General features: G+C 41.4%; 1 protein-coding gene, 1 long non-coding RNA gene and 1 other non-coding gene across 3 annotated transcripts in view; 1 reads left to right on the top strand and 2 right to left on the bottom strand.

The window, feature by feature from the left end:
* Positions 1–2,034: 2,034 nt before the first annotated feature.
* LOC105602739 (uncharacterized) lies at positions 2,035–8,478 on the bottom strand. Its single transcript, XR_001021478.5, has 3 exons — positions 8,023–8,478; positions 7,193–7,290; positions 2,035–6,452 (listed from the first exon to the last, which is right to left on the bottom strand). It is a non-coding gene; the product is annotated as an uncharacterized LOC105602739 (long non-coding RNA).
* Positions 3,229–3,300, bottom strand: TRNAC-ACA (transfer RNA cysteine (anticodon ACA)). Its single transcript has one exon. It is a non-coding gene; the product is annotated as a tRNA-Cys (tRNA).
* A 331-nt stretch (positions 8,479–8,809) lies between the features above and the next one.
* HHIP (hedgehog interacting protein) overlaps positions 8,810–27,915 on the top strand; it is a 116,182-nt gene continuing 97,076 nt past the window's right edge. Inside the window, exons 1-4 of the mRNA XM_004017224.5 lie at positions 8,810–9,615; positions 15,608–15,800; positions 22,712–22,868; positions 23,582–23,783. Of these exons, the coding sequence (XP_004017273.1) occupies positions 9,334–9,615; positions 15,608–15,800; positions 22,712–22,868; positions 23,582–23,783 (834 nt within the window). The 5' untranslated portion in view covers positions 8,810–9,333. The remainder of the gene's footprint in view (positions 9,616–15,607; positions 15,801–22,711; positions 22,869–23,581; positions 23,784–27,915) is intronic.

The following is a 27,915-nucleotide window of genomic DNA, read 5'->3' as shown; positions in this document are numbered from 1 at the left end:
TTATGTCCCAATAGAAGGCAACCAGCAAGTAATAACCAACACAAGGAATAAAGAAAATCATGCCACCTCGCCCTTGCCTCAAGTTGAAACCAATTCTGTGGTGCAATTCACGCTTTAGAAGGATCAGAATGAAGCTAGGTTCCAGTTTGCATCTTCAGCTTCATCCTTCTCTAGCTTTGTCCTCCTGCCTTATCCAGCTGCCCTCACTATCCTTTCCTAACAGTTCTCCTTCAGTAATCACTTGCCATGGATCCACATCTTGAGCTCTGTTTATTGGAAACCTGACCTAAGACAGGGCATGGGAGGGAGGCTGGAAGGCAAAATGACAAGAGAAGAGACTTGCTCCTTCCTCCTTCCTTGCTGTTCCTGTCTGGATCACCCCAGTGATGATCCCTCATCTTGGGTTAAGAATTCGATTGTGCTCCCCCCAAAGATGTTAAAAACCTAACCCCCAGTACCTCTGAAGTTGGCCTTAATTGAAAAGAAGGTGTTGGCAGATGCATGAGTTAAGATGAAGTAGACTTTAATCCAACATGACTGGTGTCCTTATAAAAGGGGGAACTCTGGACTCAGAGACAGACATGCTTGGAGGGAATACGATGTGAAGAAACAAGAAGAATGCCACCTACAAACCAAGCAAAGGTACTGGCCTGAGCCTGTCAGAACTAGGAGAGAGCCCCAGAACAGAAGGAACAAACTCTGCCCTCCCTCTGATTTCAGATTGTGAGCAAATACATTTCTGCATTGCTCTAAGCCACATAGATTGTGGTACTTTGCTATGGCAGCCTAGAAAACGAATGTACCCTGTCAGGGACAGTTAGTTCCAGTCTTGCTTTTTCCAAGAATGCCCACAATCAATTTCATGTCCCCATCCTGGAGGTACCCACCCCAGGGTTCCTTTGTCTGCTTCCAGGTTTTGGTAATTCCAACTTCTCTTGTTCCCCAGTCCCTAAGGATGGGAGGAGCTTCCTGCCGTCACTATTTTACCTAAATAATCTTTCTTTTTTTCAGTTTCCCAACACTTACTTAACTACTTCCTTATATTTAATTTGCTCTGTAATAGGAAATAGCTACTATTTATTTAATAATAAATTAACACATAGAGTTTATTTCCAAGACCACAGAGTGATAACCGTTTCATTCAGAGGAAAAGCCAAAGTCTGTAACACAGTTTGTAAAATGCTATGCAACGCAGGGCTCTGGGCTGCCCCATATCACCTGCCCTCATTTCTTCTCATTTCCTCTGTCACCCATTCTGCTCCAGCCACACTGGTCTCTCCGCTAATCCCTAAACATACCAAGCGTGCTTGCTTTGTGGCCTTTGACTTGCTGTTCCCTATACTTGCAGACATCCGCATGCATGTAGCCCACTCTGCTCTAATATCTATTCCCTGGTCTCTGCCTGTACCTCAGGAGACACCTTTCCTGACAACATACAGTGACCTGTGGTATCCCTAGGGGATTGGTTCTAGAACCTTCACTGTCAGAATCCACACGCTCAAGTCCCTTATACAAAATGGCATTGTATTTGCATAGAATGCATACACATCCTCCCATATATACGTCAAATCATCTCTAGATTACTCATTATACTTACACAGTGTAAACGCTATGTAAATAGTCATCAGTGCATGCTAATTCAAGTTTTGCTTTTTGGAAATTCATGGAATCTTTTTTAGTATTCTCAATGGCAGTTAATTGAACCCCCAGATGCAGAACTTGTGGATATAGAGGACTGACTGTGAACAGTAAGTCCCCTACATACGAATCTTCAAGTTGTGAAGTTTCAAAGATGTGAATATGCATTCCATCAGCATCAGGTGTGAGTGAAATGGCAGCTTGCTCTTGGTCACACACTACTGCTGACCCTTCAGCTCTACCATCTTCCACCTCCTCTCCCTCCTCCAGGAACTCTTCTTGCCTGTTCACTCGATGCCAGCCCCTGTATGACAGCCATTGTGTTGTACTATCCAAGGTATTGTAAGATCAAACTGTTTTCTTAAGATCAAAGACCAAAAATGTTCTCTTATCTTTTGTGTTTATTTTTATGTATTATTTGTATGAAAAGTATTATACATCTATTACAGTACAGTACTACATAGTCAGTTGTGTTAGTTGGGTACCTAGGCTCACTTTGTTTGACTTAAGTTGGAATTACGAATGCACTCTTGGAAGGGAAATCATTTGTATGTAGAGTCTCACTAAATAAAATTATCATTTTTCTCAGCCCCTGTACTCTTTTCCCACGATCCCCTTCCTCTACAGCACTCAGCATTTTCTGGCACATTCTGTAGCTACTTGTTATCTGCCTCCTGCAATGGAACAGAGCACCATGAGAGGAGTTTTGCTCACTGCTTTGTCCCCAGTGTCCAGAGCAGGATCTGGCGTGTGGCAGGTGCCAACTTTTGAAAACAACTGAGACTATAGAAAACCGCCTACCAACAGCCCTGTCCGTGACTGTCATCAGTGTGCTTGAACTATGAGTGAGTGAGTGAGTGAGCAAAGTTGCTCAGTCATGTCCGACTCTTTGCGACTCCATGAACTGTAGCCCACCAGGCTCCTCTATCCATGGGATTCTCCAGGCAAGAATCCTGGAGTGGGTTGCCATTTCCTTCTCCAGTACTTGAACTATAATTGGTCTTTAATGTTTAAAGGATTTCTATTTATTCACCATCCTTCCTCAGGGGACTCACATTTTAGTGACAATGTCTCCTGAAATTCCTTGGCAAGGGTGCACTTTAAGTTGTCTCTTCTCTCCTGTTTTAACAATTCAACATTTTTATAATGCAAGTATTTTCTCTACTTAAAACCTTTAAAAAGCATGGAGTCAAACAAGATTGGACAATCAGCAGCATTTATCTAGAGGTCAGCACCCCCCGTACTGTGAGCCTGTAAAAGACTGTGCTGGAGTGATCAAGAAGGAAATGCAATTTTTGCCCTCATGGAGTTTACAGTCACATGGACATTCAATTTCCGCCTATGAAAAAAACCTCGAAGAAGTAACAGTGCACAAAAGAAAACAAAGAAAATAAGTGCTGATTAGAGAAGAAGCAATGGCTGAAGTGCCCTTAGAACTAAAATTCCTAGAAAGAAAGTGGAAAGTGAAGTCACTCAGTCGTGTCTGACTCTTTGAGACCCCATGGACTGTAACCTACCAGGCTCCTCTGTCCATGGGATTTTTCAGGCAAGAATGCTGGTGTGGGTTGCCACTTCCTTCTCCAGGAGATCTTCCCAACCCAGGGATTGAACCTGGGTCTCCTGCATTGTAGGCAGATGCTTTACCCTCTGAGCCACCAGGGAAGTTGAGTGAAAAGCCAGAATTTTAAGAAAGAGAAAAAGTTCAACAAGGATAAGGTACTTGTAAAAGGAAATGACAAATACATGAATAAAACCTCACTAGTTTCCTGGAGTCTATAAACTACGCTTTGAGTTTGGCCTGTTGCCTCTCCTATCTTAGCTGTCTACTTTATTTTGCTATTTATTCTGCTTTCCCTTAAGTGTATCATATTCTATTCTGAATTCAAAGGTTTTCTTTTTTTTCATTGAAATATAGTGGATCTACAATGTTTGCTGTGCTAGTTTCAGAAAAGTGACACAGCAAAGTGATTTAGTTATATGTAAATATATATGTGTATATATATATTTTCATATTCTTTTCCAATAGAGGTTATTACAAGATACTGAATATAGCTTAGGGGTGGGGTGCTTCCCAGGTGGCACTAGTGGTAAAGAGTCTGCCTGCAATCAGGAGACGTAAGTGACACAGGTTCGATCCCTGGGTTGGGAATTTCCCTTGGAGGAGAGCATGGCAACCCATTCCAGTATTTGTGCCTGGAGAATCCAATGGACAGAGGAACCTGGTGGGCTACAGTCCATAGGGTCACAAAGAGTCAGACATGACTGAAGCAACTCAGCATGCATGCACCTTGTGCTACACAGTGGGTCTTTGTCGTTTATTTCATATATAGAAGTATCTGTTAATCCCAAATTCCTAATTTATCCCTGCCCCCTTGTCCTCTTTGGCAACCATAAATTTGTCTTCTATGTTTGTGACCCTATTTCTGTTTTGTAAACAAGTTCATTTGTATCATTTTTTAGATTCTACATACAAGTGATATGACATTTGTCTTTTTCTCTCTGACTTACTTCACTTAGTATGATAATCTCTAGATCAATTCAAGCTGCTGCAGATGGCAATGTTTCATTCTTTTTCCTGTACTTTAAATGGCAAGGAGGACTCACTTAACACACTCCTTCCAATTCATCCTCGGGTCCCAGCTGAAATGTCGTTTTCACAGAAAGGCTCCTTCCAGACACTTAATCTGAAATAAATGTGGCTTGTTATTCTCCATCTTAGCATTTCTTTCATAGCCTTGAGAAACCTATATACAGGTCAGGAAGCAACAGTTAGAACTGGACATGGAACAACAGACTGGTTCCAAATAGGAAAAGGAGTACATCAAGGCTGAATATGTCACCCTGCTTATTTAACTTATATGCAGAGTACATCATGAGAAACGCTGGACTGGAAGAAACACAAGCTGGAATCAAGATTGCCGGGAGAAATAGCAATAACCTCAGATATGCAGATGACACCACCCTCATGGCAGAAAGGGAAGAGGAACTAAAAAGCCTCTTGATAAAAGTGAAAGTGGAGAGTGAAAAAGTTGGCTTAAAGCTCAACATTCAGAAAACGAAGATCATGGCATCTGGTCCCATCACTTCATGGGAAATAGATGGGGAAACAGCGGAAACAGTGTCAGACTTTATTTTGGGGGGCTCCAAAATTACTGCAGATGGTGACTGCAGCCATGAAATTAAAAGACGCTTACTCCTTGGAAGGAAAGTTATGACCAACCTAGATAGCATATTCAAAAGCAGAGACATTACTTTGCTGACTAAGGTCTGTCTAGTCAAGGCTATGGTTTTTCCTGTGGTCATGTATGGATGTGAGAGTTGGACTGTGAAGAAGGCTGAGCGCCGAAGAATTGATGCTTTTGAACTGTGGTGTTGGAGAAGACTCTTGAGAGTCCCTTGGACTGCAAGGAGATCCAACCAGTCCATTCTGAAGGAGATCAGCCCTGACATTTCTTTGGAAGGAATGATGGTAAAGCTGAAACTCCAGTAGTTTGGCCACCTCTTGCGTAGAGTTGACTCACTGGAAAAGACTCTGATGCTGGGAGGGACTGGGGGCAGGAGGAGAAGGGGACGACAGAGGATGAGATGACTGGATGGCATCACTGACTTGATGGATGTGAGTCTGAGTGTACTCTGGGAGTTGGTGATGGACAGGGAGGCCTGGCATGCCGCGATTCATGGGGTCACAAAGAGTCGGACACAACTGAGTGACTGAACTGAACTGAACTGACTGTAATTATTTAGCCACAAGTTTATTTGTGACCTTATCATTTCTCTTCCTTACTAGATTATTGGGGCTTCTGAAGTGGCGCAAGTAGAAAGGAACCCATCTGCCAGTGCAGGAGACACAAGATATGGGTTCAATCTCTGGCTCTAGATTATTAACTACTCAAAGCAGAATGTTTGTATTATTTTTCATTACTGGATACATATTATTTAGCATAGTGCTTGGCACTTTATATTTGTTAAAATAGAATTAAATAGCACATATTTCTGTGAAGTCCAGAAATCCATATATAAAACCGATGCAAATACCCCAAATAGTTTTATTTTAAACATTTACCCATTTAAACTGTGCTAACTTCTGATACATGGACAATGGTATCTACTTAACTGTATATACATACATGTATAAATATATATATAATTCCTACATATGGTAATATTTTGAGCTTCACCTATGAAATTAATTTCAATTCGGGTCAAACATTTCATCTTGTGCAAGACACCTAATTTGTTCATGAAAATCTTGAATCCATCTGAGGTACGGAATAGAAGCTCAGATAGGACTGGGGTATGGGATTGGGATGGTCAGACATGCCACTAGACTGTACAGGGTGCATTGGTGCAAATTAGAAAAAAAAGCCACATCATTTGGCCAGGCACCAACAAACTTGGCTTGGTGAATGGAGCAGGATTTCAGCTCCCAGTCCCTGCCTCAGCCGGATGCCCTGGACTGGGTGCAACCTACATGTAGGTGGCAGTCCTAGAGAGACAGCTCAGTGGTGGTGCAAGCAGATGGTGATCTGGCCACACTGTACAGCTCCATTCCTTTACAGACTGATTGAATTTGTCTGAAGCAGTTTGGTTGGGTAGGGGTCTTTTCTTCTCACCACTTCTGATGATTCAGCTGAAGAAGGCAATCATCCTGATGAAAAACAAGTCCATTTCTCAGGTTCAAGTTCGCAGACGATCGGGCAGCCTCCAGGAGGGCTTCAGTGGTTTTCTTTCAGAAAACAGCTCAATGTTGATTCTTGAGTCTTAAAAAAAAATATGCTTGAAGATCTGGTTATAGATGAGTTTGCTATTTCCCTCTGCAAAAAATGAATCAGAAGTTAGTTCACTTGTATAACACTGTTTGGTGACTATTCAGAAATTCTATCAGTGGCACTGAAAATAAATGTGACTAACTCATCAGTGACCCAAATTATGGATTGTCGTGACTAACAGCAGATGGGATAAATTCTAGCTCCCATGGATCAAGAAGGAACAACTGTGTCTCGTTTCAGTAATCATTTATAAACTATCTTTAACTTAGGGTCTCAGTTTATGATATCTGCATAATTTTCTTAAAACCAAAATTAATTTACTTTTAAATGTCCTTAGTCTTTAAACACAAACCGTAAGTAAGGCCTGTTCCAAAAATTCATCACTTAGGGTGGAAGCTCAAACCACTGAAACAGAATTTTTAAAGGATTTTTTATTTTGGAAAACCAACATAACACTGGTATTTGGGAGTAAAACCTTAGATAGTGGAAAGCAACCTAGACTGGGTCTCTGATTTTTAAACACCTAATTAGATGAGATTGTGCAAATGACTTAATCTCGACAGGATTCCTTTCTAGATTTGTTTATTAAATAAGAGTTTAAAGTCTTAAAGTCTTTATAGCTCTATGATTTATTTTATATTAAAAAGTCTTCAACGGGGCAGGGAGAATGTCAGATAAAGTAGTCTGTGGGATCACAAGGAGCATTTGGGATCACAAGTATACAGAAGTCTTGTGTATACAACAGCCCCTGGGAGAAATGTTAAGTACGTCATAGGGGCACTTACAGTGAGCTCAGGACTGGATTCCACAGCCCAGCAGCTTCTTCTCAGTCATTCTGTCACCTCTTTTGGGAAAAACCTAGTTCCACTAGCAAATTCAGGTCCTGGAAGAGAAAGGGGCAGAAGCCTTATCTAGCCACTGCGACCACTTTAACAATAATTAATCAGTTATCCACACCCATTGTCAAACATTCACATTAGCTTGACCAAGCCTGTGTTGGAAAAGTGAAGCAAATCCAAATATGGCGAACGTTCCTCCATTGCCAAAATGAGAAAACTGCCTCATCTCCTCTTCAGAACCCCTGTACCAGAAAAGAGCTCCCCTTGTTAAACACTCAAGTGGACAGAAAGCACATTTTGTGATGCAACTTCGTAGAGATTCCTTCCGATGCCGACTTGGCGGGGGCGGGGGGGAGGGGGTCCAGTTAATGTCACATCACCGCGCTCGATAAGGCACAGATCACTTTAGACTTTGCCTAGCTGGAGGGAGGGAAGGGGCTACTCTATTTAGGGACACTGGAAACGTAGCGCATCCAGCCCCTTGACGCGCGCAAACCTACTACTAATTATTTCTCCAGGGCCTCTGTGTTTACACCCCGGCGGAAATCTCCCCAGGACTTTTTCTTTTCCATTTAAAACGAACGCTGATTCCAATGCCCGCTTCTCCTCTGCTCCTCAACCTGGGATATTCCTCTGTTCTGCAGAAAGCGCCAGCGGGGCCCAGCTACGCTCTAGGGCACAGGTGGGGCCTGGGAAAGGGGTGTCCGGGCCCAGCCCGCCCAGGACCCAGGTGGGAGCAGTTCCCCCAAGAGGCGTCCACACCCCACCCCACGCACAGGCGCTTATGCCACTTCAGGCGCGCGCAGGACTTAGGCAAGGAGAGGTACATCTTCTCGGCACCGACTTCATCTGCACGTTCTCAACGGCTTGCAGCATCTGGGCTGTATCCCCGCCTCTCAATGTGACCCCTGGAGGATCTGTACCGGCGTGAGCTTCACACTGGAAATCGCCAGGGGATGGAGGAGTCGCGCGGGCCAGGGTTGGGGGGGAAGGGGCCGAAACGCTCCCCCACCACAACTCCAGCCCACTCGGCTCACCCTCCCTCCGGGGCAAGGGGCGGGTCGGAGCCGGGGTAGGGGAGGCCCTGGAAGGGTCCCCTCCCTTCTCACTTCCCGCAGCCTGCTCTTCCTCACTTTCTCTCGGCGCCTCCGCGCGGGGTCGTGCGGAGGGGCTGCGTGAGGGGCGAGCAACGGACGGAGAGCCACCGGGCCGCGCGCCCGGGTCCGGAGGGGGGCGGGCTGGGGGGACCAGAGCCGTGCGCGGCCCCCACCCCACCGCACCCGGCCCGAGCCGGGCGGCGCGGCCAGGCGGCGGCCGGACACCCGCGCCCTCGAGGCTGGCTCCGAGGGCTCCGGCGGGCCCTCCCCCGCCGCCCGCCGCCGCGGCCCCTCCCCGCCGCACCCTGCAGGCCGCCGGGGCCGGGGGACGCGCTCGCGCCGGGGCCGCCTCTCCCCTCCCCCAGCCCGGGCGGGGGCGCGCGAGCGGCGGTGACGTCAAGGGGCGCGCGGTGGCAGCACCTCCCCGCGCGCTAGTTAAAAAGAAGAAGAAAAGAGGGAACGAAACATGAGAGGCTGTGTGAGAAGCTGCAGCCGCCGGCAGAGGAGACCTCAGCATCCTCTAGAGCCCAGCGCTGGCCCTGCCTCCGCCTGCCCCGCCGCCGCCGCCGCCGTGTCTGTTCCTGGTACTGTCTCACCTACACAACTCCCGTTACACGGACCAGTGAACCTCTGTGGCCGTCTTCTCCTTCTCTTCTTCCTCCTCTTCCACCTCCTTCTCCTCCTCCCACTTCTCAGCCGCATCAGGAAGCCCCCCACCAGACTGACATTGGCACCACTGCAAACGGTGTCAACCGCACAACTTTATCTGGCTCCCGGCTCCCCTGAGGCATCGGGCCCATCGCCTCGTCTTTTATTTTTTGCAAAGTTGCAACGCTCTACACCCTCTCTCCCCCGCCACCTCTCTCTGCCTCTCGAGTGTCCTGCCGCCCCGCAGCCCCCTCCCGGGGCGCCCTAGTGCCCCTGCTGGGCAGTGACCTTCCCCCCCCACCCCCTCCGCCTCCCGCGCCCAGCCCCTACCGCGCGGGGCAGATGATGCTGAAGATGCTGTCCTTTAAGCTGCTGCTGTTGGCCGTGGCTCTGGGCTTCTTTGAAGGAGATGCTAAGTTTGGGGAAAGAAGCGAAGGGAGCGGAGTGAGGAGGAGAAGGTGCCTGAATGGGAACCCCCCGAAGCGCCTGAAAAAGAAAGATAGGCGGATGATGTCCCAGCCGGAACTGCTGAGTGGGGGAGAGATGCTGTGTGGCGGCTTCTACCCTCGACTGTCCTGCTGCTTGCGGAGTGACAGCCCCGGGCTGGGGCGCCTGGACAGCAAGGTAGGCATGCACCCGCCTCGCAGCTGCGAGATTGGCATAGTGACTGGGTGGGGTTCCCTGAGGCTCCGGCGATGCTGGTGGCTGTAGAGGGGCCAAACTTGTCTCCGGGAGTCCTTCTTGATAACTTTCTAAAGCGCTAGCGTGATTCGTTTGTGTGTTCCTCTGGGGTGCGCAGACACCTATCCAGCCCCCAGGAGTCCGCGGGCGGGATGCCGTGCAACATTGCTTGTCTCTGAAAAGAGAAGCCTCTGTGGTACCCGCATTCTGGGCTGGGTAAATATTTTAAAAGAATCGCGAGGAACAGTGTGTTTTGGATCGAATCGGGCATTGGCTGCGGTGAAACTGTAAATGAAGGTGGCTGTGGTTTCCGGTTTTTCTAGAGTAAAAAGATGTGTGCAGTTTTCTCCACGTGCTCGGTGAGAGAGAGAATTGAATCTTAAAGGATGTTGAAGCCCGGTTGGTGTAAGATCCCCAGCCCGGTCAGAAGGCGGGGGAGGTGTCCTGCGTTACAATAGTTAAACAGCAAAAAGGAACTCCTGGTAGTCCAGTTTAGAACCCCAGAATTGGAGAAAGATTTGGCTGGAGCGTGTTTATCGCAGAAAACCGCGGCGATTCTCCTCCTGTCACGTTTTGTAACGTTATAAAATCGGGCTTTCAGTGGTACTTGTGTAGGAACGCCTTCTCTAGGAACTTGTTTTGGGGTTAGTGGCATTTACACTTTCCCGATGTTTTTAAGTTGAAACGAATATGAATATAGTGTTGGCTGGGTGTAAAGTCATGCTTATCTGAGTTCTGCCACATCTTTCTTGCCCTGGGTTGCAGTAACGTGTGTTCTCTACTGTACTCCAAGGAAAGACTGAGGGGTTGGGTCATTAACAATCCCTGCCCGTGAAATAAACAATCAGGTGTCTTTGCTCCCCCTCCCTTTCCCCATTTTAGGTTTAATTAAGAATTCCTCTGTTACAACACTGCAGTTGTCAAGGTCTGAGAGACTCTTGGAAAACTTGTGTTTCAGTCTTGCTGGCCCAGGCATTAAAAAAAAAAAAAAATACCCAGGCTGAATCTAATTTTTATGCTCAGTTCACGGTAGATTTCACTCTATTCTCATGTAAACAGCTCCTACGAATCAACATATGTGTCTGGGTGGTATCTCTCACTTTGTTTTGTAACAAAAAGCCATATTGCATCATTTAATTTGCTCAAGTCATGCAAATAGGAAAAAATCAATAGGACAAAAAGGGGTCGACTTATCCTCCTCCCCACTAAAGTGCTGCCCACACACAGAGCCCTGTTGCTTATGGCGAAAGAATAACAACAACACCATTGTGTTGGTTAGTTGGTTCACTAATGGGTGAAACTAGAGAACATCATTCGCTTTCAGTCCCCAGCTCTGTCCAAATGTTCATGCCTTTTGAGGGAGCATTTGTCCAACTCCCTCTATTCCCAGCTGAGTGAGAACTGTCTTGCTGTGGGTTTTCAGCTCCAACTCTCTCTTTATTCTTACCATATGCAGCAGTAGTCTGAGATGCAGGGAACAGATATTGCAGCATTTTATTCAAAACAATGTCATTAAGCTCCTGGGTTTTAATTGAATTAAAGTACAAAAATCACTCCATTCACAGCCGCTCCAGGGTTTTTACCAGGAGCTGGACAGAACCAGGAGATTCAGATAAAGATTTCAAAATGTTTGCCATGAAGCCTCCCCATGTGCGATATATGTATGAGTAACCAATGATTCGCAGACCCCTACAATGCTGAACTCAGCCAGGTGCAGGAGGGATGACAACTTTTTCTTGACCAAGTGTAATGGGGAGCTGGGGAAGGGATGGGGGCCTGGGTCTGAGTAGAGTTATAACCCTTAAGAGAAGTTATATAAATTTTTTTTAAAGAAATCATTCTTTAGGAAGCATTCTGCCACGTTAGCGATCCACATTCCTTCTGTTTTACGTGCTTCCAATCTCCAACAAACCCCTACTCATGTGGAAAATGTGTCTGAATTAAAGTTGGTACACTAGACTTTGGCTGGTTCCATTACAAGTGGCTTATAAATCAACAATACTTAAATTGTTCAAATCAGAGATGTAACATGGTTCTGCATGTGCATTCTCGACCCATGTTCGTTCTCAAGTTTTAATAGTTTTTAAAACATGTTATTTTATAATAAACTTCTGTGTTTCCCTTTTTTCCCTTAAGCCTTCCTGGCTTATAATGTATGTTAGGGTCTTATTTCATAATGTGTGTACAGGAGAGATGATGGCTATTTGAAAGGGCCCTTTTTTTTGTTTATGAAAAACAAATTTTTTTCCCCAGAAAGATTTCTGCAAATTTTCATGAAACTACAGGAGTAGCATTTTCCTAAAGGAAGAAACTTCATAGACAAATAGTAGCAAATTAGATAGAATATTGATCATGCTTAGCTGGGCAATTAAGTCCAGTTTCCAGGCTAACCCATTTTCTTTAATATGTAAGGAACTATTGAATGTAATTGAGTTCAATTCTTAGCCACAGTATTATTCGCATAAGTTATCTTGTATTTTCCTTTTTTTGTATATTTTAGTAGTTTTGTGAACTGTAACGAGATGGTTAACTACTGTTACAAATAAGTACTGCTAAAATCTAGAAAGTTATGTTGTCTTAGCAACATTTTTGCAGCTTCTAAATACAAGATGCTAAAAAGATCTAATTCCCATTAGCCAAATTGAATCTGCAACCAACTGAAATACCCCCATTTCTAAAACTTAACTTGTAGCCACAGAGGCATAGAAGCTCCCTCTACCTTGGGTGGTTTCACAGCCAAAGCTGTCAAGGAATGGGTGAAAAGTAATTGTTTTCAAGTGTGCCCTTTTACAATCATTTGTTTGCTCTGGCTCTTTCAGGGACAAAGGCTATTGTTGAACACATCCAACTAAACAAATAACTCATCCTGGGGTCCCTTTAACAGCTGCCTTAGTACAATGATCTATTTACATATTAGCCTAAAATTGAAACTGAACTCTTTAATGACATAATCCAGCACTACAGTCCAGAGACGCATGTGTTCTATCCAACAGCTGAACAACCTTGTAGGCATATGATTTTTAGAAATAACTTTCTGTGTACCAAGTGATCTTAAAGCATCATCTTAATATACTGTCCTGTATTTTCCCCTTTTGTCCCCTCATCGAACCCATGTGTGTGGCTTTTTATCCTCTTTGTTCTGTTACTTGATAAATAAAGAGAAATACAGAAGGTCTCTGTCACCCATTTTACTATTTGTTGATAAGCTGTAGCTGTAGGCCACGCTTCACTGTGTATTCCAGCATTTATCGTACCTTCCTTCTATGGATTTTTACTTTCATGTGGCTAAAGATTAAAGGATGACCTGCCAGATGTTATAAATTAGTCAGCAACAGCCACAGTCATTACTAGGCACACTGTAATAATGTTTCGAAGTTTTACATGATTTCCAAAGTATATTTAGTTTAAACCGCTATAATTTGATGGTTTCATATATGGCTTTTAAAAATTGAAACAGGAAATTAGCTTAAATTTCTTCTTAAGATTGATGATATTGTCAGACATAAAGTTAAGGCCCTGTATAGACACAGACACATAGACAAAAAAAAGAAGAAGAAGAAGAAGAAGAAAAAGAAAAAAAAAAATACCCTACGCACACCAGCACTCATCTGTCTAAAACAGCATTGCAGCTTGGGCTGAGTCAGTTTAATTGACTTCAGTAGGACTATTGGTTCATTGAAACCAAAGCCAGAATGATGGCTCTATCTATCTTCAAATAGGTATTTACACTGCAGACCCCACACAGAGCAAAATGTTACCATCCTGCTGGGCTGGGACAGCGTGAAACTCTACAAAGAATAATATTATACTTGATTTCAGATAATTTATTGAATCCTATTTCTGAAACTTTTGATGAGAGACCTTGTGGCCAGGACACATTCCAAAAATTGTAAAAGACACAATTCTTTAGGCACTAAAAATCAAGCTCTTCCTGGAGAGCAGCTGGGAGTGTGCATGGGAATCATTTTGTTTCAACTATGAACAATCTAAGCTTGCATACTCTCCATAAAACCAAAGGTAATTACATTCCAGTTTGTCAGCCAGCAAGAGAGGTGGCCTCAGCATCCTGCCGTTGTTTTGTTCTTACTGGACTGCCATGTGATAAACAAACCGAACAGACTTGAACAGTATTAATATTGAATAGATCTGGTGAGGTCTGACAGAGTGTGGACAACAAAAGACATTTAAAACATTCTTGGAATGCAAATTCTAAGTGTCTGGTCTGTTTCCTTTTAGAAACCTTTAACCATTTAAGCAATTGTCATTTAAATAAAATGATAAAAATGTAAGCATAATTGTAATTATTAATAAAGTTTCTGAATATTGTAGATAGTTACAACTCATCATATGCATATATGTACACACACTTTTTTTTTTTTCTGGAACAGGGTAGCTTCTGTTGGACTTTTAATTACTACATGCTAAAATTTCAGCACGCCTTGTGTGCAGCTTTTTTTCTTTTAGTTGCTTTGCTCTTTCAGATCCAAATTTTGTGATCACCTAGAATGTCTTTATCCTAAAAACACAGAAGCCATATGAGTCACTCAGTTTACTCAAATTAGAACCTCAACTTGTGATGAAATACTTGCTTTAAGCAGTGATCTAGAGTTTAAAATGTTAATTTCAGTTCATAGTTCTAAAGAAATAAGTGTAAACATAGTCATATAAACTGGGAAACTTGAAATTTTTATATGAAATTCTGCCTTATTATGGTGTTTTTAATATGAGAAATCAATGTTTAATTTGACAGTACTATATTTCATGTATCAAATATTGTGCTGATATTCTGTTTTTTAGAGGAGGTCCTGAAATCAGTTTTTTAAAGTTACTTTTAGACAGTGAGATCTATTTTACCTACAAATTGCTAACCTCAATGAATCAGTAGCTGTCAAATTAGTCTTATTGATATAAAAGACATAATAATACTGTATGCCCCTTTTTCATTAAAACTCATTAAATACTATACAAAAACACTTTTACTAAAGTCTTGTGTTTATTCGTACATATACCTGAGGAGCTAGTTAAAAATTTTTTCCTGGCTAAGATATAAAGAATAATAAAAGTTGGTCTCAAACCTCTTTTACTCAACTTCAGGTATTAATTTTGTAGAACACGAAAAGAAGATATTTCCCACACTTTAGAAAACTTTGCCTAGGCAATCTGTAGATTGTAAATTAATTCAAATGAGAACAATATTGTTTAAATAACATCTTTGAGAATCTCATTAGACATTCCAGGAATGAAAGAGATTTTTACCCAAGATACAAAAAAGCCACGTGTTAAAAAGTTGCTTTACATAGAGTCGGATTAAGATATTTGGAGTTTTCAAATTAAATGTCAGCCCACCAGGCTCCTCCATCCATGGGATTTTCTAGGCAAGAGTACTGGAGTGGGGTGCCATTGCCTTCTCCAAAATATAATTGTCATTTAACTTTTCACACCTGAAGGACAAACAGACTGATTTACCTGAGTAAGAAGCCCGTCTGTGCATCCTTACCCTTTGCCCTCCCATCCCAACCCAAGAGATTGCCTAAGTCACTTCAGTCGTGTCCGACTCTTTGCAACCCTGTGGACTGTAGCCCACCGGGCTCCTCTGTCCAGGGGATTTTCCAGACAAGAATACTGGAGTGGGTTGCCCTGCCCTCCTTCAGGGGACCTTCCTGACCCAGGGATCAAACCCGTTTCTCTTACCCGCGTCTGTTACCTGCATTGGCAAGCAGGTTCTTTGCCACCAGAGCCACCTGGGAAGAGACTGTGCTTATGTCCTTATAAAGGTGCTCGGTGTTATGACTTGGTGATTCTTTGCAGACTACAGCATTGGCTCAGTGAACTTTTCTCTTTCTATGTTGACCCACCCCCCCCCCACCAAAAAAAAAAATGACTAAACCTAACTTCGTAGAACTAAACAGAAGTCTTCCTAATTTCTGGCTTTCAGATATTTTCTGTTACCAACAACACAGAATGCGGGAAGTTACTGGAGGAAATCAAGTGTGCCGTTTGTTCTCCGCATTCTCAGAGCCTGTTCTACTCACCTGAGAGAGAAGCCTTGGAAAGAGATCTGGTACTTCCCTTCCTCTGCAAAGACTATTGCAAAGAATTCTTTTATACTTGCCGAGGCCATATTCCAGGTAAAAAAAAAAAAAAAATGATTAAGTGAAATCAACTACTGCAGAATAGCTTTCCAAGATGCTTATTCCTAAACACTTGCTTCGTTGGTGTTGGTTAAGTTGCTTAGTCGAGTCCGACTCTTTGCTACTCCTATACTATAGCCCGCCAGGTTTCTCTGTCCGTGGGGTTTCCTAGGCAAGAATATTGGAGTGGGTTGCCGTTTCCTTCTCCAGGGGATCTTCCTGACCCAGGGATCAAACCCAGCTCTCAAGGTATTGGCAGGCAGATGCTTTACCACTGAGCCACCAGGGAAGCCCAAATGCTTGCTTTACAAGGGTGTGAAATTTATCTTGCCTTTCCTCTCAAAATACCTATTTTTACCTTGTAATTAACTGTTAAAAACTTATGACCTTGTATTACTGCTAAAAGGATAGCTGTCATTTCACCCTACAAACAGTACATTGTTTTGTTGAAGTGTTTTACATTTCTTGTTAAACTGATAATACAGTTGGTAATCTTTACACATGCTGGATTATTGATACAGATTTCTCACTGGTGTCTTTACTCATCACTGTCGCTATCAAGACAACCTCCCCTTACACACAGTTGATATGTAAAGCACAGTTTGTCCACTGACTTATAAGGTATTTCCTTAAATAAAATTTGAAAGCCCCCCCTCAACGTGTAACACCTTAGAAAGTACTTTTACATATAGTGACTGATGGCCTCTCATAAAGCCTGTGAGGGAGATAGGAAAGTTCTAGTTGTGTCTCTTTGACAGATGAGGAAAATTGAGCCGTGTGTGTGTGTGTGTGTGTGTGTGTGTGTGCACGCGCGCTCAGTCATGTCCGATTCTTTGCAACCTTATGGACTGTGGCCCGCCAGGCTCCTCTGTCCATGGGATTGTCTAGGCAAGAATACTGGAGTGGATTGCCATTTCCTTCTCCAGGGGATCCTCCTGACCCAAAGGTCAAACCCGAGTCTCCTACATTGGTGGGTGGATTCTTTACCAGTGAGCTACCTGGTAGCCTCAGAAGTTAAACGCCTTAATCCGGTTGTATACAATGAGAAACTTACAGGCGAGATAAAAGTTTAAGTTCTTAAGCTTATAATGTCCCAGATACACATGGTCATATTTTGGACCCTAATAAACGTATAAGTTCTTGGGCACTGATTAATTTTATCATCTGGGCTTGTGAACCCTGGTGGTTGTTGCTTTAGTTGGAAGAATCAACACAGACGTAGAAAAGAATTTAATAAGACAGATTCTATTTAGTTAGTGTAACAAACAAAGAAGTCTACTGATGCTAACAGTTTATAAAACTCAATGGCATTGAAATAAAAGACAAGCTTTAAGAACTGTAGGATGCACTTGAACAATTGTTTTTAAAACTGCTATGCACATTTTACTTTTTTCTCTGACCCAGAAATGTGTAGTTTTTGTATTTTTTTTAATAGAGTGCTCTTAATAGCCTAAGAAAACATTTTGACTGGGGTTGCTTGCTTCCTTTGGTGTACCATAACATGTATCTAAACCCATTCAATGTGAAAATATTATTATTGACTTTATAAACTACAGCCATGTTTCTAAGGTTTGCCTGAAACCAGCTGTTTCTTCCTCTTTATCACATTCCCCAAAGCAAAGTAGAATAGGTCACGGTTGCCTAGATGGCCTGCCGAGAAGTGATAACAGATTAGGTCCACATCAAGGTTTGCTGCAAATTTCCAGTCTGGAAGGCTTGCCTTTACCACTCGAAACTGAAAACAATACTGACACTCAGCGTTTTTATCTCCTTGAGATAAATGCCACTAGGCTGAATTGAGAGACTCGTCTGTGGGGTGCTTCCTTTATTTGGAGTTATTTTAGCTTCCAAAACAAACAAAAAAAAGCAATATCCACTGAAAGAGAGAGCCCGGCAAACAGCTCAGGAGCCAAACTGTAAGCACCTTGCTCCCCAGGTCAACATATGTGGTGACGAATGACAAATTTATTTTTCTCCAAAGTTTGTATATATGTAAAACTGCTGAAGTGCATCAAGATGTCAAGTGCTTTTGGTGGCCACCCAGGCTGCCTTGAAAGATAACCAGATGAAAGCTCCACTCCAGTGGAAGGTGGAGCGGCCAGGGTGATTTTTAGGGCTGGGCCGGCAGGCGTTAGCAGCGAAACAGAGGGGATTCCTCTGCATCCATCAAATGCTAATAATCGCTCTAAATACATGTCCCCAAAGTGAGCTGTAATAACACACTGTTTGTGTCCATCAATTTGTTAGCCAGACTGATCCTTGGCACACAGGTTACCATTTCCTAAAGTATGATAAATCAGATGACAGTCCTCCCCTTGGCCCTGGCCCCCAGCACAGAAGGCTCTTTAGAATTCTAGAGCACTCCTATTTCAGAAATTGCTCAAAAAGTGACTTTGTAATATTTTCACCTTCTTAAGTCTATTTAATGTCATGGTTTGCTCTTCTCTGAAATTCAACATTGTGAAAAATAGCTACTTTGTGATTCCGTTTTTTTTTTTTTTTAACCTATCCTCATCAGCCTCATCTTTTTGCAAATCAAAAACATGTAGAGGAAGGGACCTTAGATTGCTGAGAAGGGTTGAAAGAGAGAAAATAATTCCAGAGACATCTTCATTTCTTCCCCCATGGCCCAGTACATGAAGAATCAAACACATAAATTATCTATCCCTTTGCTTTACCCTCACAGCTTTAAGAAAGTGCCATTCCCTCTGCACGTCTAGCAATTTTCTAGAAACCTTAATTCAGAAAAATTCATGGTCTGCTTATTTCCACAAAAAATAAAAAAGTTAAAAATCACTGCAGTAAAGATATACTAGAGCTTCATTGATCATAGTATTCTCCAGCTGTGAATTTAGTGACGGCGATAAACTCTTAAAGCTTCTAAAAAATCCCCAAATTTCATTTAAAAAAAAACACACAAAAACCGATAGAAACTCGTTTCTCAATACCATGGGTCTCTTCTTCTGGCTGAATTATGATGAACAGAAGAGATACTCTGCTGTTCACTGAATGATGAGCTAATCAGTGCACTCTGTGGAGAGGATCTGAAAGGGTCCCTCTGGGGTTTTGCTTCTTCCTTTAAATTTACACTCATTACCATGATGACTTCTATCACTCTCGGACTATCATCTCTCAGCTGTAGATGAGGGTTGTGTGAACTGTCTGTACACAATTAGTTCAACTGGTTTAATCCCAATGCTAAAGAGGCCAAGGTCGTGGATTTGATTCCACTGAGTTTCTCAGGTCCACAGCCACTCCTGACCCCTAGTCAGATATCTTATATTGTGTCTCATTAGTGCCCCAGAGAGCAAGCCAGAATGGATGGATTGATACACCCAGATCTACCTCCTGCTCAAAAATGCTTTCCAGTCCAAGCCTTACAGATGGCGGGGTTTTTCCATTTTTTCCTCGTCAATATAAACAGCAGAGAGAATGAGGAAAAGGAGCTTTTCTCTAGCATACTTGCTTAGGGAAAAGCTAGAGCTTAGAAAATGGCATAGAGAATATTTATTTACATGTCCAGTATTTTACAGGGTGCTTTGTGGTATAGTAAGACGGGAGAAGAGTTACAGGTCCAAAAAGTTTGATAAATTATCAGGCGTTATAAGACCATTTCAGCTGCTGGAATCATCAGTGTGCTCCCATCGCTGGTGGACCTGATCATATGATGATAATCAGGGTGAACTGCACGGCTTCAGTAAAATGCTCTTCAGGGTCTCCTTTTAAACAGAAGGGTACGTACCATTTGCTAAATTGCATCTTCCCAGGAAATAAATGTTAGCCCAGTGTCCCCAAACCAGATCCTCTTTTAGCTGTTCACAGAAAATATATCTTATTCATCACTGTCTATAAAATCAGATCACTTAAGATAAAGTACTAATAAAAGTATTAGATGTTTCCATTCATATTATCATAATTGTCGGAAAATGCCCATATTTTTGTGTAAAAGTCCTCTAAGTTGGCTCCCTTCTTCCCACTTAGATTATTCAGTTTGCCTTTAATACTGTAAAAACTTCAGAATAATTAATTGGTGGCATTCTGGTTTTGTTTAATTTGCTAAGAGAGCATAATATCTCTGGAGTGTCAGAGTTTATGAATCTGCACTCATTGATCTTCAGATGTTTCTTTTGAAAACCATTTCTCATTTCCTCATATTTGTCCCCAGCTAATAATTCTTAACAAAATGCAATCAGTTACTGGAATTATTCATTTATTTCCCCTTAAAATGGTATGGGTTTGCAGACTATAATGTTGAAAAACAGATTATTTTTTAAAAATGAACTCAAAATGTTCTCTGAGTTGTACTTTGAAATTTATGTGTGACCCCTGCAGGTAAAACAAAGTTAAAACAAAATTTCTCCTTCACATATTCAGTTATAAATATATCCCTAGTATAGCAGTCTTCCTGCGTGCACCATATTGGCATAGAGAACTTCCTGCTTAAAGGTGAATATATGTCTCTATCTACAGATCTATATCTGTGTTCATATAGAGAGCATCTAGCTCCCCAAAACATCTGGGCCAAAACTGGAAAGAGTTTGATTTAGCAACTCAGTTTTCCTTCCCTTCTTTTTACCTCAGACAGAATTATTTAACACCACTGTGCAGGTTTCCTCTGATGCTTAGCCATTAAAGAATGGAAGAGAAAACTTAATTTCTTGCAGACAGTACATTGCTGAAGATGAGTAAATGCTGTTGCAGCCTTCATTCCTCTCCTCAATTTCTAATCCCTGGATTTTTCAAAGAAAGATAACCTCCTTCCAGCTGCCTTAGCCCTCCCAGGGAGCACCCTGCCCAGCTGCCATGGCTCCTTATTCTGCCCACCCCCCACCACACACACACACACACACACACACACACACTTCCAGACACACACACACACACACACACACACACACACACACACACACACACTTCCAGAGAGCACCCTTCCCAGCTACCATGGCTCCTTATTCTGCCCATCCCCCACCACACACACAGACACATGCACGCACGCACACACACACACACACACGCACACAATGACATCTGCTCTTACTCACCTGCTTCCCAAAGATAAGAAGTCTCCCAATTCTGTGCTTCGTTGCTCAGTCATGTCTGACTCCTTGCATCCCCATGGACTGCAACCTGCCAGGCTCCTCTGTCCATGGGATTCTCCAGGCAAGAATACTGGAGTGTGTTGCCATGCCCTCCTCCAGGGAATCTTCTCAACCTAGCGATCAAACCCAGGTCTCCCGTGTTGCAGGTGGATTCTTTACCAGCTGAGCTACCAGGGAAGCCCTGTTTCCCAATGGGTTAGTCAGGTATTGGCATTGAAGAATCTGTCTCAGAAGTTCAGGGATGATACACTTCACCCACAAGTTAGATCAAAATATATATTATGTTTTAATCCTGTGGGGCCCTCAGATTCCAAGGTTAGTTAGTCTTAGGTTGGAGGGGACTTGGGTTAAGCTCACAGAAAATGAACTTTTTAGTGTCTTTCATATTCCACTGATGGGCCTCACTTGGTTGTCCCCAAATTCCAAGTTCTTTTTCTTACAAATACTTGCAAACTTGCATCCATTATACAACTTCTAAACCTCAGCTACATTACCTGATTACCTGGGAGTACAATAGTTTGATTTGTCAGGTAAAAATCAAGGGATTGAGCATAACTGAAGGTATGAAATCAGAAGCAGGAATTTGAGACAGCAGTAGAGCTGACTCATTGGAAAAGACTCTGATGCTGGGAGGGATTGGGGGCAGGAGGAGAAGGGGACGACAGAGGATGAGCTGGCTGGATGGCATCACCGACTCAATGGACGTGAGTTTGAGTCAACTCCAGGAGTTGGTGACAGACAGGCCTGGCATGCTGCAATTCTTGGGGTCGCAAAGAGTCGGACACGACTGAGCGACTGAACTGAACTGAGCTGAGAGTCAATTCTGATAGCAATATCATATTTTAATAACAAAATTGTCAGATATGGAAGTGAATCTTAGCCATTATACCCTCCCTGGAAAAAAAAAAAAAAGACCTGCCTTATTAACTCAAATTGTAAAAGTAATGTCAAAATTCTTTTTTGTGATAAGGTCTTTCTTATTCAACTTTTTATTTGATAAAAATTCTTACTATGTAAGAAATGAAAAGATAAGTCCTTTCATTCAGATCCCTTTAAGTCTACTCTGCATTTTTGTTTTGGTTCATATTAATTAATTTTTTTTTCAGTGAGGAGTAGTATGTCAGCTCTTCTGTTTGAGAAGATTGAAAGAATATTTTAAAGATTATGTTTGTGTTACAAAATAATCTTCTGTAAGTGAGCAAGAAAAGGCACCAACACATTTGAATATAGAGGCTCTGTTACTGGCATCAATTCATTGCTTGATCATTGCAGGGAGTCAGTCATTTACTGTGGCATATAATGTATGACCTTGGGATAGTAGCTAGATTTATCATTTAATCATGTATGAGTGACAATAGAGTAAGAATTTTAAAATGACCCACACTGGCTCTTGATGGTCTGTCTCTTTCTTGACTGCAATTTGTTTTTCTTAGGAGGTTATTAACATGGTAGGGGAAAAGAGCTGAACAGAAATCAGATGAGTATGAAAGTGTGACACTTGGAAACTGGGAAGGTTTGAAAATAGAGTCAATGCAATTAATGCTGGGTTCATACTAGCTCTATTTCATATGAGCCTTTTAAGACATCTAATACAATATCGTTTCACTTGTACTGCAACTTTAAATGTTTGATTTGAAAAGAAATGGAAATCCCAAACCAAAATCCAGTGTTCTTTCCTTTTATTTTTTTTGTCTATCTATTTTCTTAGAATATTCCTGAAAATTCTTGACCTATATTTTGTCTTTCAAATGTGGTGTTTTTAACCATAACACTAAATATTTCTAAGGCATCTTTTTACATTTTTTAAAGGTTTACTTCAAACTACTGCTGATGAGTTTTGCTTTTACTATGCAAGAAAAGATGGTGGCCTGTGCTTTCCTGATTTTCCAAGAAAACAAATCAGAGGACCAGCCTCTAACTACTTGGACCAGATGGAAGAATATGACAAAGTGGAAGAGATCAGCAGGTTCATAAAGATAAATGTTATTTAATCTTAAAAAAAAAAAAAAAAAAACACAAAACCTGACAAGCTTTGTAGTTTTAACAATGAGTCATCTGTGTATGCTCATTCATGTCCAGCAGTGATATCCTCCAGATGTTTGTTTTTTTCTTTTTGGCAGTTTGCTTCTCTAAAATGATACTCGCTTAAATATCTTTAATGCTGAGACTACTAATCTTCTATTGAGCTTAGCTTCTCTATGATTCATGGGAATTTTATGAGTATAGTTTTAAGCTTGAATTGTATGATTGTTGCTAGCTTATGGCACAGTAGAAACATTGAGCACAATTATTATTAGCTAAACAGACTTTTATAAATAGATTTTAGAACTTTCTGAGTACCTTTCTGTAATTATTTAATTTAATTATTTAATTATTGTGAGTTTAATTATTGTGAGTAACGCTGATTTTAATTGGAGTCACTGAAAGATGAGATAGTGAGCTTGTGAAAAATTTAAAATACCTTTGTTTTTGGATTCTCTCCTTTGCTTTCTGATAGAAAGCCTTTTGAGGGGTTTTTTTTTCCCCCATTGAAAATAATTTTAGAGAATCAAATTGGGACCTTGGGTTACCAGCCCTTGGTTGATTTCTAAAGGAAATATATTTTGAAAAGGATGCTACATACATTTCTTACCTCCTTCATCTCAGGAAAAGCTTACTGGTTTTCTTTAATTTGTTTAGAAAGCACAAACACAACTGCTTCTGTATCCAGGAGGTTGTGAGTGGGCTGCGCCAGCCTGTCAGCGCCCTACATAGTGGGGATGGCTCCCACCGCCTCTTCATTCTGGAAAAAGAAGGTTACGTGAAGATACTTACCCCCGAAGGAGAAATTTTCAAGGAGCCTTATTTGGACATTCACAAACTTGTTCAGAGTGGAATAAAGGTTGGCTTTTTAAATTTTATTTATCTTTGCTCTGGCTATGTTAATTTTATTTTAGTGTTATCCTCACTAAAGATGTTTCTTCGCAATAAAGGAAAGAATATAGGAGAAAATAAGGAGGCAACACAGGGGAGCAATAATTACGGCCACTAAATCAGGACAATGACATTACATTTTTCATGTTATTTGGTGATGATTAAGCTGTGCAATCAGATTGGTGTTTTGACTTGGTTTCCCTATGTAATTGACATACTTAAAATGATTCTTGGTTTTATAAAATATTTGCTTAAATACTGTTTAACAGGCATTAGAATTGTATATCAGCATCTGCCAGCAGAAACAAAGAGGCCTTTGGGTTATTTTGGCAATTGCAAATCATTCTTTCACTACATCTTTGTTTGACTCTGTGTCATAAGATATGCTATTTATACTGTGATTTCCTTGTACAATATTTTTACAGGTAAGTCAAATATTTTTTCTATAACTAGCCACCTTTATAACATATAAGTGCATCTATTGCCTCCTTTCTTGCTTCTTCAATTTGAATTCTTATGTTCAATAATCTAATAGGTGTGTAAACAAATACTCTCACGTTTTCTTCACAAGAGAGTTCAGTTCAGTTCAGTTGCTCAGTCATGTTTGACTCTTTGTGACCCCATGGACTGCAGCATGCCAGGCTTCCCTGTCCATCACCAACTCCTGGAACTTATTCAAACTCATGTCCATTGAGTCAGTGATGCCATCCAACCATCTCATCCTCTGTCATCCCCTTCTCTTCCCGTCTTCAATCTTTCCCAGCATCAGGGTCTTTTCCAATGAGTCACTTCTACACATCAGGTGGCCAAAATATTGGAATTTTAGCTTCTGTATCAGTCCTTCCAGTGAATATTCAGGACTGATCTCCTTTAGGATGGACTGGTTGGAACTCCTTGCAGTCCAAAGGACTCTCAAGAGTCTTCTCCAACACCACAGTTCAAAAGCATCAATTCTTTGGCACTTAGCTTTCTTATAGTCCAACTCTCATCCATACATGAGTACAGAAAAAACCATAGCTTTGACTAGATGGACCTTTGTTGGCAAGACCTTTGTTCACAAGAAAGTAAGATGATACAATATTAGTAGTACTAAGCTATCAGCAAATTGTGGCATTCTAAAATTAAGACATTTAACAGTTCATGAATGTCTTAGAATGAAACGAATTAAGCATGATTTGAGGAGAATCAGTTGTCTTTTTCATTTTAAACTGGAAAAAATTGAAGGAGGATATATACTTTTCTACTCATATGGTATATATAAGCCCCTTCTTATTTTGTTGAGCTCTATTCAAAGGTAAGAACATCAAAACCAGAAGAAACCAATAAGAAAAAATATAAATATATTCCTGATACCTATCTATTCAGTATCTACCATGTGAAATAATTAAGATGACTCAGAGTACAGAGAATGCCTGTAGTTGGGACCACTTAGCCTCAAGGTCACATTGTGGCGTCATCAGTTCAGTTCAGTTCAGTCTCAGTAGTGTCCAACTCCTTGCGACCCCATGGACTGCAGCACGCCAGGCCTCCCTGTCCATCACCAACTCTCGCAGTTTACCCAAACTCATATCCATTGAGTCGGTGATTCCATCCAACCATCTCATCCTCTGTCATCCCCTTCTCCTCCCATCTTCAGTCTTTCCCAGCATGAGAGTCTTTTCTAATGAGTCAGTTCTTCTCATCAGGTGGCCAGAGTATTGGAGTTTCAGCTTCAACATCAGTCCTTCCAATGAGCACTCAGGACTGACCAGGACATAACTGCACAAAAGAAGACTTAGTACTTCTGGTCCTTTAAAGAAAAGAGCTTTGGCACCACCACACAGATCGTTTGGAAAAGTTGTTTAAATCAGTAGTTTCGACTTTCTCCCAGTAAAATTTTTCATTACATTTCGTAGCACATAATCTAAGTCTCTTAAAATGAACCATTGCTGTTTTGCACATTGGAGTTCAATAAATACATTCTGAAATGTATTCTGATAACTCACTGACTTATGAGGAAGGAATAAAGATACTGCAGCAAATACATTACTCACTACAAGTGAGGTTTTTTTTCTGACCTTGAAAGTTTTTTCTGACTTTGAAAAGTTAAACATTCTCTCTATAAAATAAAGCATTGGGGAAAGTGTTCTAACAATCATCACCTATAATCCTATCAATTAAAGAATATCACTATTAATATTTTGATATACTTTCTTCAAGTTTTTATATTAAATTAATTTTTCCTGATTGCAAAAGTAACACAAGTCTGTTTTAATAACTGGAAACACAGAAAAATATGTTCTCTAATGGTTTTTTCCTAGGAAACTTTAAAATAAAAATAAGCTTTTATAAAATCTTTTTAGCCTTCATTTTTCACCTAATACTATGTCATGAGAATGTTACCAGATTTGGAAACTTTTCTCAGAAACTTAGTTTTTTTTATGTCTTTTGAGCATGGAATTTCCTCATTAAGAGATATTTAGGATTACCCTAGTATTTTCTTCTTATCACTGTAAATAATGTTTATCATTCCTGTATATATTATTTAACATGATTATGGATAATTTCTTTAAAATTCACTGATAGAACATTACTGAGTTGAGGGACATACACCATGATACACATTGCCAATTAACTGTAAAATATATCTTCAGCTATTTGAGAGAATAGTTTTCAAATACTGTTTTACTTAAAATGTTGGTATTAAAAGTTCATGTATGATAAAATATAGGTGAAAGAAATGGGCTCAGAATACTGGAAAATTTTGTTACAGGAAGGAAAACACTGATGTTCTTGTTTCTACTTCAATTTAGCTACCTAAAGAATCCCCTTCTTCTGATTAGAGTCACTTAAGACTCTCTTTTCATTCACACCCATTCATTGGGATCTTCTCTGATATTGAGACATCTCATCATGCAATAAAATAATACAGGCCAGATTGTGACAGCGCCGTGATTCTACAGTATGTATGTTCTGTAGGCTTCTAGGATTCTGCAGAACCCTGTTGGGCATTCTTTCCTAGGAGAGCTGCAGGGTTTCTCGGGCTTAAAATAAACTTCAAAATCCATTCTTCTACCCATTATGTAGAAATATATAGAATACATGTGTAGAGTTACATAAAATGACATATTTCAAAGTGTGTATTTTGGGCTCCTTTAGTATTTGGCACTAGTAATATCAGTGAGATAGGAACCTATCACATGGAAATTTGAGTATGTGCTGTATAGTCAGTACTAAGACCACATCCTTGTCCTCAAGTAGACCCCCAAGTAGATCAGGCAGCAGCATGCCTTTATCTCAGTCTCCTAGGAACCCATCACAAGTCACAGATTGGAGGTCTTAGAAGTGACTGCTGCTGCCGCTGCTGCTAAGTCGCTTCAGTCGTGTCTGACTCTGTGCGACCCCATAGACGGCAGCTCACCAGGCTTCCCTGTCCCAGGGATTCTCCAGGCAAGAACACTGGAGTGGGTTGCCATTTCCTTCTCCAATGCATGAAAGTAAAAAGTGAAAGTAAAGTCGCTCAGTCGTGTCTGATTCTTAGCGACCCCATGGACTGCAGCCTACTAGGCTCCTCTGTCCATGGATTTTCCAGGCAAGAGTACTGCAGTGGGGTGCCATTGCCTTCTCCGCTTAGAAGTGACTCCTGTTTGTTTAATGGAATAGATGGCAACACATTCATGAGTTGACTAGACTGCTAGTTTTTGTGGTATGCCCCTCGGATACTTTTGAAATGAAAACAGTATCACAATCATTTCACGGTAATTTTCAGGCTTCTTGATGTGTGAAAAATTAGTGTGTTCATGGCAGTCTTCTGAGTATCTCAATGATTATCTTGTGTTAATAATGTAAATAGGAATCTTCATAAATTATTATGCATATCACTTCCCTATTCTTTCAGTTTTAAATGTCCTAAAAGAGGGAATAAAGCTGTTTTAACAGACCAAAGTATTGACGGAAATATTCTAATCACAGCATTAATAATAATTCCATATACTAAACCCAATCTTGGTAGGTTTGAAATAAATGCGGGACAAGCCACAGTGCTGATTCCCCCCATGGTATTAATTAATGACCAATATGAGTATATTAAATCAGACATAAAGAGGAACTCTTGATTATAA

The sequence above is a fragment of the Ovis aries genome, chromosome 17 (assembly GCF_016772045.2).
Source record: "Ovis aries strain OAR_USU_Benz2616 breed Rambouillet chromosome 17, ARS-UI_Ramb_v3.0, whole genome shotgun sequence".
Classification (NCBI taxonomy): Eukaryota; Metazoa; Chordata; class Mammalia; order Artiodactyla; family Bovidae; genus Ovis; species Ovis aries.
Note: the sequence above shows the minus strand (reverse complement) of the source record. Positions and strands in the feature narration are given on the sequence as shown.